The sequence below is a fragment of the Phocoena phocoena genome, chromosome 9 (genome assembly GCF_963924675.1).
Source record: "Phocoena phocoena chromosome 9, mPhoPho1.1, whole genome shotgun sequence".
Taxonomy (NCBI): domain Eukaryota; kingdom Metazoa; phylum Chordata; class Mammalia; order Artiodactyla; family Phocoenidae; genus Phocoena; species Phocoena phocoena.
Genome location: NC_089227.1, coordinates 15,538,858 through 15,552,334, shown reverse-complemented (window position 1 = coordinate 15,552,334; position 13,477 = coordinate 15,538,858). Strand labels below are relative to the sequence as shown.

General features: G+C 43.2%; 1 protein-coding gene across 1 annotated transcript in view; it reads right to left on the bottom strand.

Annotated features, from left to right (window-relative positions):
* The window catches only part of LAMB4 (laminin subunit beta 4), a 112,938-nt gene that overhangs the window by 20,539 nt on the left and 78,922 nt on the right, over window positions 1-13,477 (bottom strand). Inside the window, 7 exon segments of the mRNA XM_065883543.1 lie at window positions 1,623-1,717; window positions 1,720-1,780; window positions 2,727-2,843; window positions 2,845-2,893; window positions 2,895-2,931; window positions 5,810-5,970; window positions 10,162-10,540. Coding sequence (XP_065739615.1) covers window positions 1,623-1,717; window positions 1,720-1,780; window positions 2,727-2,843; window positions 2,845-2,893; window positions 2,895-2,931; window positions 5,810-5,970; window positions 10,162-10,540 — 899 coding nt within the window.

Genomic DNA, 13,477 nt, shown 5'->3' with positions numbered 1-13,477 from the left:
CCTCTGTCATGACTCCTGAGAATTCTCTCATAATCTCTTCTGGCATGTTTCCCCCTTCTAATCAAGAGGAAAATAGCACATCATTTTATCAACATGACAACCCCCATCCTTTTCCAGTTCTCCATTTATGTGCTGATTAAGCCAGATTCTGCTATTATACACTTCAGGGGTTATCTTTTAAAAGTAATAGCTTAACACGGGGCTTATTTAAATGGTGTGAGATTTCTGGTTTTTGAGAAGGGGCAATATAGTAGTTTAAAATTACATTAAACCATTAAGGACTGTTTTAACCACAGGGATGCAGGACCAGGATTTGCGTTTGTTCACTGCTATATTCCCAGCATCTAGATAAATGTCCAGCACGCAGTAGGTACTCAATGAATATTTGTTAAAGCAATGAAGAATAACATACAAGTGAAAAACTAGGTGGCAATATAGAACTATGACTACGTAAAAAAATTTTTTCAACATTTAGGATGTGTGGGGATGTTCTCTAACTTAATCAGAGACTTGCTCTGGAACTTGGATCTGGAGCCTGTGGAGCAAGCACATAGGACCAGCCGGGGTTCGGATGCATGGAGGCGAGGCTCATGGAGCAAACTGGTGCTCTGCGTGTGCGCATGGCCAGGAGTGTGTCTCATCGCTGTGCTTCTCACCCCATTCCCAAGGCTGGCTCTCTATTCTCCTCGCACTTCTGAGACCCAGATGTCTTCCTTTTTGGTGAGAGGTTGGTTTCTGTTGCTTGAAAACAACAATGCTAACTGATATAGTATTTACCTTACATTGGTAAAAAATTCAGCTCTTTTTTCTTCATCAAAGGCTCTATGTATACTGCCCCCCCAAAAAAAAGCAAACCAGGGAGCACATCATCAACTTGTTTTTAAGCTGAACACAATGTATTCACCAAACACCTAAAATTGTATTCATCCTTTCCAGATAAATATAATGTATTCACCAAAAAACCCTAAAGAAAGATAGGTAATTAAAAATTATACTCATTTATTAATATGACCAGAAAAGTAAATGAAACCATTTAAAATTATTAGAGATTCCATTATCAGGTACTTGAATATTAAAACAACTTTATCATGTTTATCAACATAGGAAAGAGTTCAAGGCATTAAGAGTATATTCCCCTTAAAATATTTTCTAATATTAAATTAAATTCTAACATCAAAATTTGTCTATTTAGTAGAATTTCAAACATGCCCTTGAATTTATGAAAAATATTCTTTACTTTGACAGCTCTATAGTTTGAAACCTTCAAGGCTACGAGTTTACACATTTCTATGCAGTGTTTGCTATAAAGGAAACCTATCCACACAAGTCTGTATATGTCCTACAAACATATACTTTGAGGTTCTTCTCTTCTTTCTCACCATATACACACATAGACGCTATACATATATATGAGAAAATACACCAATATTCACAGCTACTTCTAAATCACCATTCATACCCACATCTATATTTTTATTCTATATTGTCAGGCACAAGACGCCTAACATCTAGAATCTACCCTTATCACTTAGAAGTTAAATGGAAATTCAAAAAATTTCAAATAGTTTGCTTTTTAAATTGCTATTAATTTTACAAATAAAGCATGAGAAGACATCGTTTACCTGATTTTTCAACCCTTGAACTTGGCTGTTCAAATTGCGAATCACGAACTCTGCTTCCTGAGCTTTGTGGAGGGTGTTCCTCGAGAGGGTCAGGAGCCGGGACAGCTTGGGCCACCACAGGACAAGAGCACACAGGGCATGTTCCCTCCTCCATACACCTGACAGGAGAAAGTATCTATGTTAAAAAGCAACTTGTTGGGGCTTTCCTGGTGGTGCAGTGGTTAAGAATCCACCTGTCAACAGTGCAGGGGACACAGGTTCGATCCCTGGTCCGGGAAGATCCCACATGCCACAGAGCAACTAAGCCCGTGTGCCACAACTACTGAAGCCCGCGTGCCACAACTACTGAAGCTCGTGCACCTAGAGCCCAAGCTCTGCAACAAGAGAAGCCACGCAATGAGAAGCCCATGCACTGCAACGAAGAGTAGCCCCTGCTCGCCACGACTAGAGAAGGCCCGCATGCAACAATGAAGACCCAATGCAGCCCAAAATTTTTTAAAAATTAAAAAGAAAAAGCAACTTGTTGGCAGAGCTTTTTCTAACATCCTCCAGGCTCATCAAGGCAAGACACTGCTCTATTCATATGTGTTTCTTCAATAGCTGTTCACACTTAGTACATGGATATGACTGATTAAGTATTTCCTAGTTAACTGAATAAATATCTAACTTATTTGTTATCAGCATTTGGGCCAATCAATGTCGCTTTTACACTTATAGTTTTGGGGGAAATAGTCACATGTCTAGCATTTCCATGTTAATTTCATTTTTTTTTTTTTTAAATAAAAAGTACCTTTTACTTATGAGGCAGGAGGAGTAAATGTCCATAATCTGTACCAGTTGAGAAAAAGTAAATAGCATAAGATAATAAAATCAAGCCACAATCTTTACTCTTTGATTTTTCTCAAACTTTGACTTAAGAAATAAAAAATAAAATATAAACATTTATATTATTTTTAGATTAAATATATATTATATATAGATACTTTCTACACTTATAAAATATAAATAAAAAAATAAAATGTAAGACAGGGAAATACAATCGAAGAGGTCTGTATATCAAGTAGAAACCACAAACACTTTGACTATACTGTCATGAATATTTACCTTTTCATGCAATGTTTGAATATCTGGTATCTGGATCTGCTTTAATTTCTCCAATGACAAGTTTTCTTTTGAGGTTAGTGTATCTAAGATGGTAAGTAAGTCATTCCTGTTTTTTTTTAGAGTTATCTATGATGGAAGTAGTTTCATTAGTTTTCTTTTCAGCAGATAGAGCTCTGGTAGTACTTCTTGATGCTCTTCGAGGAATCTACATCAACACAAATTGAGGTAAGATAAATTTTGTGAAAACAAATGAAATTATACATGGGTTATCGAGATAATCATTCCCCAATTTGACTAGACTGTCTTGGTCTCAATGATCAATACAAAAATTCAACATCCTCTCCCTTGAATTTGCACTTAACAGGGAAGTAAAGAGTAAGGAATTGGGCTTCCCCGGTGGCGCAGTGGTTGAGAGTCCACCTGCCAATGCAGGGGACACGGGTTCGTGTCCCGGTCCGGGAAGATCCCACATGCCATGGAGCGGCTGGGCCCGTGAGCCATGGCCGCTGAGCCTGTGCGTCCAGAGCCTGTGCTCCGCAACGGGCCACAGCAGTGAGAGGCCCACGTACCGCAAAATAAATAAATAAATTAATTAATTAAATAAATAAAGAGTAAGGAATTTGTTCTCATTCCTAATCTGGAAGAAGGTGCCCACTGAAAGAACTGAAAATCTGTCAGCAGTCACCCAAGACAGGCAGAAGAAAGCAAAAGTGCCCCTATGCTGATTTTCTCAAACTTGCAGATGTCGCATCATAGATATACATGTAATAGCTACAGAGCACTGAGGCTTAAGTTTGCAGACATGGGTTTGATTGCTGGCTTCTCCCTTTACTGTCTGGGTATGGCCTCGAGCAAATCTGTTAAGTCTCTTAGATTGTGTTTCCTTATCTGTAAACTGATGATGATCATTTGTGGAGATTAAGTGAGATAATATAAAGACCCTCTGTGAAGTGTTCCCCAAATGTAAGGTATTAATTTTGACCACCCATATGAATCTAATATGGTGAAACAACTAAGTTCACCTCACTGTATAGAGCAGGAGTTGACAAAGTCATTCTACAAAAGGCCAGAGAATAAATGTTTTAGGCTTACCTGCCATCACATTGCTGTCATAACTACTCAGCACTGCCACTGTAGAGTGACAATAGCCACAGACACCACATAAATAAATAGGCGAGGTGGTGGTCCCCTAATGAAATTTCATTTACAAAAACAGGCTGTGGGTAGGATTTGCGGGCAGACTGTAGTTTGCTGACCTCTGATGTTGAGGCTGATGACAACAGCTAACGTGCTGAGTGCTTTCTATACACCTGGCCTTCTCATCAGTTCTCATCCTTGATCTCCACAAAACACTGTCAAGCGGTTAGCACGACCACCACCGGTTTTACCAGTGAGAAAAGGAGGCTCTGATGATAGCAAGGTCTCACTGATAGTATGATGTGAAGCCAGGATTTGAAGCCAGGTAGTTGGACTCTAGAACCTGTGTTCTTAAATACTTCTCTGTATTTTCCATATTGTAATGAAAACACAAATCCCTGATAGTAATGTGGGATGTTTTAATGTAAATGAGAGTATCTTAGGGCTTTAAACTGTTCTAGGAACCAAAGGCCCAGGGTTCTGATCTTTACTCTTATGTAGTCATAATCCAGGCATGACAACCGCACTTTATCTTTTCAACATTCCTGGTTTTTACACTAACGGACTCACTATATTGTGATTTTCATTTATCATGAACCACCTATCCCCGCCCCCCCCCATCTCACACACACACAAACGAACAAAAAGCCATGTTTCTATTGCTTGGAATGATTTTCTGCCTTGAAATAACTGGCAAATTTATCTTTATTCTGAGAGGCCTTTTCTAATAGGCCCAGGAAGAACTCCATTCTCTCTACTCTGCTCCCGAAGTAGCTTGAAAATGTTCTGATAGAGTCTTTTCATTGTTTGGGCATTGTTTATATGTCTGTCTTCTCCCCACAAGACTGGGATGACTCAAGGGTGAGACTTACTGCCCGTCTCTGCTGTTCAACACAGTGTCAGGCATCGACAAAAAGCCCAGTAATTGCTATTGGACTGCAAGTTTGAGAGAATCAGAATGGGGCAGTTTTGCTCTCTTCTACCTGGCCTGGGTGACTGCTGACGGATTTTCAGTTCTTTCAGTGGGCACCTTCTTCCAGATTAGGAATCGGAACAAATTCCTTACTCTTTATGTAGCATTTATTGAGTGTCATCAACAGTGATTTCATCAAATTTAGGCCTTCCTTTAGGGTCATGATTGCCATCTGTTTTTTTCTCTTTTAGCTCAAGATCAGATGACAAACAGGACCATAGACATAGGATGAGGAAAAGCAGACAATGTTTGTGCCTTGAGATAGGTTTCATGTATATTTTCCCTTATACCGCTCAACTAGATGGGTTTGGTGTGAATAAGTTCGGAGCTGCCTCTCCTCGTACTAACAAGCTGTCTGTCCATTTCCAAACATAACAAGGATCTCATGGGAGATCAGCAGATGAGCTAATTCAAGTTCTGCTTAGAGTTCCATTTCTCTTCCAAGTTGATTTTGGCATAATTCCCGTTCATTTTTAAGAATTATGCAATATGAATTACAGGCTTCTAGTATGTTACACGTCTCCAAATTCCTACAAAGTTCTTAAGAGAAATTGTTTAGGTCCCTTTTGCCTCATATTCCTTTGCATTTGTGGTTGCTGGAAGTGGAGTGGCTTATACTCAGGAAGGCACAGAAACATGTCTCTCTCATTTCCTTATGGCCATAATAGAATTTCCAAGCTGCTGATTAAACGAGATCCTAGCATGGTTTGGCATCACAATACTTTGGGTTTCAGTATTTGTTTAGTATCGCGGATTGTTAGCGTTATTTTGTGCAAATGCTATCCGTCTCTGCAATGTTTTAAAAAGTTGAAATATTCATGCACAAATAATACCTTTAATGGGTGTGTTTTCATGTTCCAAAGTGCTCAGGTGCTGTGGCAATAAGCACAGGGAGATTCACTAATGGAATGCACTATGGATTTTATCAACTCCTGTCCAGAAACAGACATTTGAGGTGCATTTTCTCTCTTACCCATGATGCTTGCATTACGGGCACGGGAGTGCAAATCAATTTCTTCTTGAAGATCTTCAAGGAAGAGGTTCACTTTATTCCTCGTTCTTCCTCTTCTTTCTTTCAGATCTTGAAATTCATACACTGTTTTCCTCTGGTCACTTAGTTGAATGATTTCCTTCCTATAGGAGAAAATGAGAGTAAATGTAGCTAAGCTTATATTACATTCAACAGATTGTGAAAAAAACACAAGTAAAGAAATTGCCCTTGGACTTCCCTTGGTGGCACAATGGTTAAGAATCTGCCTGCTGGGCTTCCCTGGTGGTGCAGTGGTTGAGAGTCCACCTGACGATGCAGGGGACATGGGTTCGTGCCCCGGTCCGGGAGGATCCCACATGCCGCGGAGTGGCTGGGCCTGTGAGCCATGGCCATTGAGCCTGCGCGTCCGGAGCCTGTGCTCCGCAAGGGGTGAAGCCGCAAGAAAGGCCCGCGTACCGCAAAAAAAAAAAAAAAGAATCCGCCCGCCAACGCAGGGGACACTGGTTCGATCCTTGGTCTGGGAAGATCCCACATGCCACAGAGCAACTAAGCCTGTGCGCCACGACTACTGAGTCCATGCGCCACAACTACTGAGCCCACGTGCCACAACTGCTGAAGCCCTCACACCTAGAGCCCGTACTCTGCAACAAGAGAAGCCACCACAATGAGGAGCCCATGCACCGCACCAAAGGGTAGCCACCGCTCGCCACAACTAGAGAAAGCCCACACGCAGCAACAAAGACCCAACACAGCCAAAAAATAAAAATAAATAAATAAATAAATAATAATAAAAAAAGATTGCCCTCATTATTAGGTATCCTCATACTTAGGATGGATTTCCCGCCCCCCCCCCCAAATCTTCATTTGACAGTTTACGATTGTTTACGGCTTATCTCTTTCTTGTTAATTCCGCTTCCTAGAGTATTTCAGCACTCATTTAAAACGGTTTCCTAGCATAAAGGTTTTTGAATCTTTCAATTTCAGCTGTTTATACTGTCTCCCTTTACTCTGGTTTCTCAAAAACACGTATTCAGACGTGGTTCATTTAAATCAGTCTAAGGGAGCCAACCTATATTAGGCTTTTAACAGAATCCCTCACACAGACAAGGATAAAAATCAGTACCTCATTTAGAATAAATCTGCTTCCAGCAAGGTTCCTTTTACTGTTACTTCTGTACAGCGTCTTAAACTTTGAATTTCCACAAGTGACAGGTTTCCTTGCTGGCGAGTGTACATTCGGGTGTGTTCTTTCTACATCACCTTTGATGGTGTCAACTTTGTCCCACTTCAGTTGGCTGGGTTCAGCAAACACAGTTGGTTCAGGTGAATAATTAGAATATCCCTCATGAAGGGGAACTTGGGTACAAATCTTGAAGAGTACAGTTCAGGGAAGCTACGATACAAATTTACGGGACTAATTTATCTTGGTATGACTGCAAAGTATTAACCAATGCTTCCTAGCACTTTCTGCTCTCACTCTCCCTTCTAATCTACAGACTTTTCCTTCAAGCTCCAACTGTCAGCAGTGTAATTCTTCTGGCTAATAACAATAACATTACATACCATTATTATAGCTGGTACTCTTTTTTTTTTTTTTTTTTTTTTGCAGTACGCGGGCCTCTCACTGTTGCGGAGCACAGGCTCCGGACGCGCAGGCTCAGCCGCTCCGCGGCATGTGGGATCCTCCCAGACCGGGGCACGAACCCGTGTCGCCTGCATCAGCAGGCAGACTCTCAACCACTGCGCCACCAGGGAAACCCTATAGCTGGTACTCTTAAAGCACTTACTATGTGCCAGACACCATGCAAAGTGGCTTGTCTTGAGTGATTCTCACAAGAATCCCATGAAATAGAGGCTTCAACCCTGCTCTTGATGAACAAACTGAAGCTTGGAGAAGTTAAGTAACTTCTGAGGCCACACAGCAGCAGGTGGATTCGAACCACAGTAGTTTGACTTCTCAATCTATGCTTATGATATCTTGGCTTCTCTGTCCTCCCCTTCCCCTCTGATTTGTAATTTACCCAACAAACATTTATTACTTAACTAAACCAGGCCTGAAGAAAGGTATAGAGAAGGCAGCTTTGCCCAGAGGAGTCCCTCAGTGAGGCAATGGCTGAGCCAAAAAGACGTGGGAAGATGCAGAAGGAAACACATCCTCTCTCAGGAGGTCAGGGAAGGCTTCAGTGAGGGGGCGGTGTCTGGGTGCTTGTTGTAGAGAAATAGGAGTTTAGCAGGTGGACCAAGACGGGCAGGCTTTCCTCACGGCTTCAGGCCTGGCCCCGGGACTCCGGCTCCTCTTGCCTTCTTATCTCTGGTTCTGCTCGGGGCTCTTGCAGTTCTCTCTATCTACAGCATCTACTGTGGATTGGCTCCTTCTGCTTTCTCAGTTCCACTTCATCCGCCATGTCTTACAACCACAAACCAGTGGTCCATGAGCCACAACTCATTCTCGGACAAGTTTCTTTGGCCTCTACAGTGCTTTCTGAAAGCACTACTGGATTAGCTGCCTCTATTTTAAAGTGGGGACGTTTCCATAAAAATCTGGATGTCTGACATTGTTTAAAAAATGAGGAGATCTGGAAACCTGGGGCCACAGTCTTTACCAGGGCATAGAAGTGCCTGTCCTCACCTGCCAACTTGACTTGGCTATGTGATATCTCTGAGCCCTATAGCTTCGTTTATGATGCAGGTGGCCCTTCCTCTGAACTATCCAGGTGAGTTGTATCATCCTCCTTGTGTAACTTTTAAGCAGTTGCCATATACTTCAGGATTTTTTGTCTGGTGATAACGAATGGCCTTATATTTATGCTTGTGGGTTTTTGTATGTTTGTTTGTTTGGTTTTGGCTGTACTGGATCTTCGTTGCTGTGCTCAGGCTTTCTCTAGTTGCGGCGAGCCGGGTCTACCCTTTGTTGCGGTACGCGGGCTTCTCATTGCAGTGGCTTTTCTTGTTGCAGAGCGCAGGCTCTAGCTGCGCAGGCTTCAGTAGTTACAGCATGTGGGTTCAGTAGTTGCGGTGAACGGGCTTCAGTAGTTGTGGCTCGTGGGCTTTAGAGTGCAGGCTCAGTAGCTGTGGCACACGGGCTTAGTTGCTCCACGGCATGTGGGATCTTCCCAGACCAGGGCTTGAACACGTGTCCCCTGCATTGGCAGGTGGATTCTTTTTTTTTTTTTTTTGTGGTATGCGGGCCTCTCCCTGCTGTGGCCCCTCCCATTGCGGAGCACAGGCTCCGGACGCGCAGGTCCAGCGGCCATGGCTCACGGACCCAGCCGCTCCGCGGCATGTGGGATCTTCCCGGACCGGGGCACGAACCCGTGTCCCCCGCATCGGCAGGCAGACTCCCAACCACTGCGCCACTAGGGAAGCCCTGGCAGGTGGATTCTTAACCACTGCACCACCAGGGAAGCCCTGACAGGCAGATTCTTAATGACTGCACCACCAGGAAAGTCCCTATGCTTGTGTTTTATGTAACATAAAACTCTGCAGCTCCAACTATTCTCTAATCCAGGAGCTTTTCTGGGGAAGGAGGGATATTTTTCTATAGAACTATAATCTTTTTGGTTTCTTAGTAGACTGTGTACTCTTAGAGGGGTGGAAACTATACCCAGCTCATCCTCGTTTTGCCCAGAGTAGGTCAGCAAACTTTTTCTTTAAAGGGCCAGAGAGTAAATATTTTAGGCCTTGGGGGCACCATAGTGGCCCTGTCGCAATCGCTCAACTCTGTCATTGTAGAGAGAAAGCAGCCACAGAGGATGTAAATAATGGGTGTGGCTGTGTTCCAATAATACTTTATTTACAAAAAAATGTGATGGCTCAGATACTGCCTGCGGGCTACGGTTTCCTGACTCCTGGTCCAGAGCAATCACCATAATCTCTAGAAATATTTGATGAATGAAAAGAAGGACTCAATAATATATAATAAAAATGATACTGCATTTTGAAAGAATTACTGTACTCATATGACTTCACAGTAATGTGCGGGCTTATAAACAACTGAAGACTTAGGGAACATTTAGCAAATTTCCCTGAGAGCATGGTCAAAACGAAATTTTTCTATTAGAAACTTCCCCACTTCCAATTTCGTCTTTCAGCTCTGCTGAGTTTGGGTTTCTCAATTAACCTGATCGCCTTTTTGTTATAATCAATGACATCTCGCAAAATCATGTCATTCTAACTAGGTAACAAAGAGACAACGATGATTCCCAGCCCGGTTATTAATGGAACAATGATTACTCCCCTAACATCAACAAAGGTTCATTTCTAAGTTGAAGGCTGCTAGTTCACAGGACTTAAGGTAAATCAGGAACTTGGCGACCTAGTACTTGCACACTAACCTTACCGAACAGTCACGGTAATCCTTGACTTTTAAGAATTCCCCAGATGAGAAAACAGGATGTCTCCAAATCCTTTCTATTTCAGACATGTTCTCTCTGAGGCCTTTGAAGTCGGCCTCACAGACAGGCAGGGTCTCTCTTTCATCTTCCATGTTAGCAGCCAGCCTAATTAACCCTTGCACCGCTTTGGAGAGGGAAGAAATGGTGTGGTCCCATGGATCAAAGCACAAGTGACACCGAAGACAAGCAGGGAATTTCTGGCTGTGACCCTGGGCGCAGCGATCACATCGTGGGCCGCTAACACCCTCTCGGCAGTGACACGTGCCCATGTCCTGGTCACAGATGTGCTTCTGGGAATCTTTCCCGTTGCGGTCACATGCTGAAAAGGATGGGAGAAGGAGCGGAGAATGTCAGTCACCTGGCCTTTGGCTCATGACCAGCTCAAGAATAAAGTCCTCCCCTCTCCCCTGAGAATCTTCCCAACTCTCATTTCTAAGGTGAACGTTAAAAAGCAGGATAGGGCTTCCCTGGTGGCGCAGTGGTTGAGAGTCCACCTGCCGACGCGGGGGACACAGGTTTGTGCCCCGGTCCGGGAAGATCCCACATGCCGCGGAGCGGCTGGGCCCGTGAGCCATGGCCGCTGAGTCTGCGCGTCCGGAGCCTGTGCTCCGGAATGGGAGAGGCCACAACAGTGAGAGGCCCGCCTACCGCAAATAAATGCATACATAAATAAATAAAAGCAGGATAATTTCAGAGATCTGTGCAATGGCCATTAAAACAGAGCATACCTTGTTTCATTCCACTGACCCATCAGCTCTCGTTTTTTGGTTTTTGTTTTTGGACACTCCACTGTGGCTTGCGGGATTAGTTCCCCGACCAGGGATCAAACCCATCCCCCCTGCAGTGGAAGCGTGGAGTCCTAACCACTGGACAGCCAGGGAATTCCCAGCTCTCGTTTTTTGTATGGACATTATTAGGTGACACTTTTACTGCAAGTGTGAGTTGCTCCCATCTGGTTTCTTTACCTATGCGAGTGAAGAGTATGGATCTAATGGAGGACACACTTGTGACGGCTGCTACTGCCCCCCACCCCCCACCCCAGGGTGGTTCAGGCGTGTCACAGATTCTCTAAGAAGGCCCATGATCACACTTTTTCTCGGTGAAACCCAGCCTGGGTGTGCTGTCTTCCATTACATAAGGAAAACTGTTCTGTTATCAAAAAAGGGGTGGGTGGGCGGATCGCTCTTTGGTATTTACCCAAAGAAGTTCAAAACATGCCCACATAAAAACCTGCACATGGGTGTTTTTAGAGACTTTATTCATAATTGCCAACTTAGAAGTAACCAAGATGTCTATCAGTAGGTGAATGGATAAAGAAACCATGGTATATCCAGACAACTGGATATTATTCAGCACTAAGAAGAAATGAGTGTTGAGCCATAAAAAGACATGGAGGAACCTTAAATGCTTTTACTACTAAATGAAAGAAACCAATCTGAAAAGGCTACATGTTGCATGATTCCTTTTCACATTCTGAAAAGGCAAAACTACGGAGACAATAAAAATATCAGTTGTTGCCAGGGGTTGGGTGGTGGATAAGGATGAACAGGCAAAGCACAGAGGATTTTTAGGGTAGTGGAAATACACTGCATGATACTATAATTATGGATACATGTCATTATTCATTTGTCTAAACCCACAGAATGGACAACACCAAGTGTCAACCCTAATGTAATATGAACTTCAGTGATTATGATGTATCAATACAGGTTCATGAATTGTAACAAGTGTACCACTCTTCTGGGGATGTTGATAATGGGGGAGGCCGTGGTGGGGTCTGGGGGTATATGGGAAATATCTGTATCTTCCTCTCACTTTTGCTGTGAACCTAAAATTGCTCTTTAAAAAAGTCTTTTAAAAAATAGAGAACATTAAATTCATTTTGTCTTAACTAAAAAAAAAAAATTCTGATACTACATGCACTTCCAATGAATAGGTTTTTGATTAAGCCTGAGGATGAAGGATGGGAAGAGCTATTGAAGTTACAGCAATTTCCAAAAGGTCAGGGGATCACGAACCTATGCCACTGGCTTGACTACAAGGAGCAAGTGATTTAAAAATGCATTTGGCCAGCTTGAGTGAAACTAATGCCAATTAGAAATAAAAACTGATTAACACACTAGGCTCCTCCAATAGACGTCACCTGTCTGGCACATTCCCTTTGGTCCAAAGGCCTCTGCAGAAACCCCTGGGGGAGCTCTGTGCGCTTCACCAGCTGGAGGCCAAGGCTCCCCCTTATTACCTGCTCGTCCCCAGGAGCACTCATGGGATCTGTGGCCTGAGTGGACTGTTTGCAAAGTTCCCTCTGTGAAAGATGAAAACATTTTTATAAAGTAAGATTATTAAAATATTAGAGGGGCACAGGAATAGAGGCTCTCTAAGACAGTTTTTCTAAGAGTCAACATTTCTCCCTGGTTTTTTTCTTTGTATTTGTTTTTATTTTTTTGTGGTATGCGGGCCTCTCACTGCTGTGGCCTCTCCCGTCGCAGAGCACAGGCTTCGGACGCGCAGGCTCAGTGGCCATGGCTCACGGGCCCAGCCGCTCCGCGGCATGTGGGATCCTCTGAGACCAGGGCACGAACCCGTGTCCCCTGCCACGGCAGGCGGACTCTCAACCACTGCACCACCAGGGAAGCCCTCTCCCTGGTTTTTAAAGTAGCAATTCCATTTGGAAAATTGAGTATTTGAATAGGGCAAAAATCCAAAGGCATTTTTTTTTAAGCCACAAAAGCACATTTATAAAGGAATGGAGAGGAGGAAAGTTACCGTATGTGGCTACATTGAGGTGACCACAATCATAAATCCATTACATCTGACATTTCTTCGGATTGATTTCTTTCGGAAACCGATTTCAAACAGAGATTCAAAGATCCCTCCTCCTAGAACCAACCCAGATTCTAAATCTGCACTGTCCAATATGGTAGCTACTAACCACATGTGCTATTTAAACGTAAATGGATTAAATGAAATAAACAATTGTTTTGCTCACATGCACGAGCCACAGTGCAAGTGCTCAGTGGCTACATATGGCTGGTGGCCCCCGAACTGGACAGTGCAGATGTAGAATGTTTCCATTTCTGCAGAAAGTATCGAACAGCCCTCCTCTAAATCCTGTAACTATTGCTGAGGCATGGAATGAAAGACACTAGAACACAAACTCCATAGGTTGGGGGCCTTGCCTTATTTGTTCACTACCTAGAGTACCCAGTAGACACTCTGTGAATATTTTTAAATAAATAAGTGAATCTGTGATGGA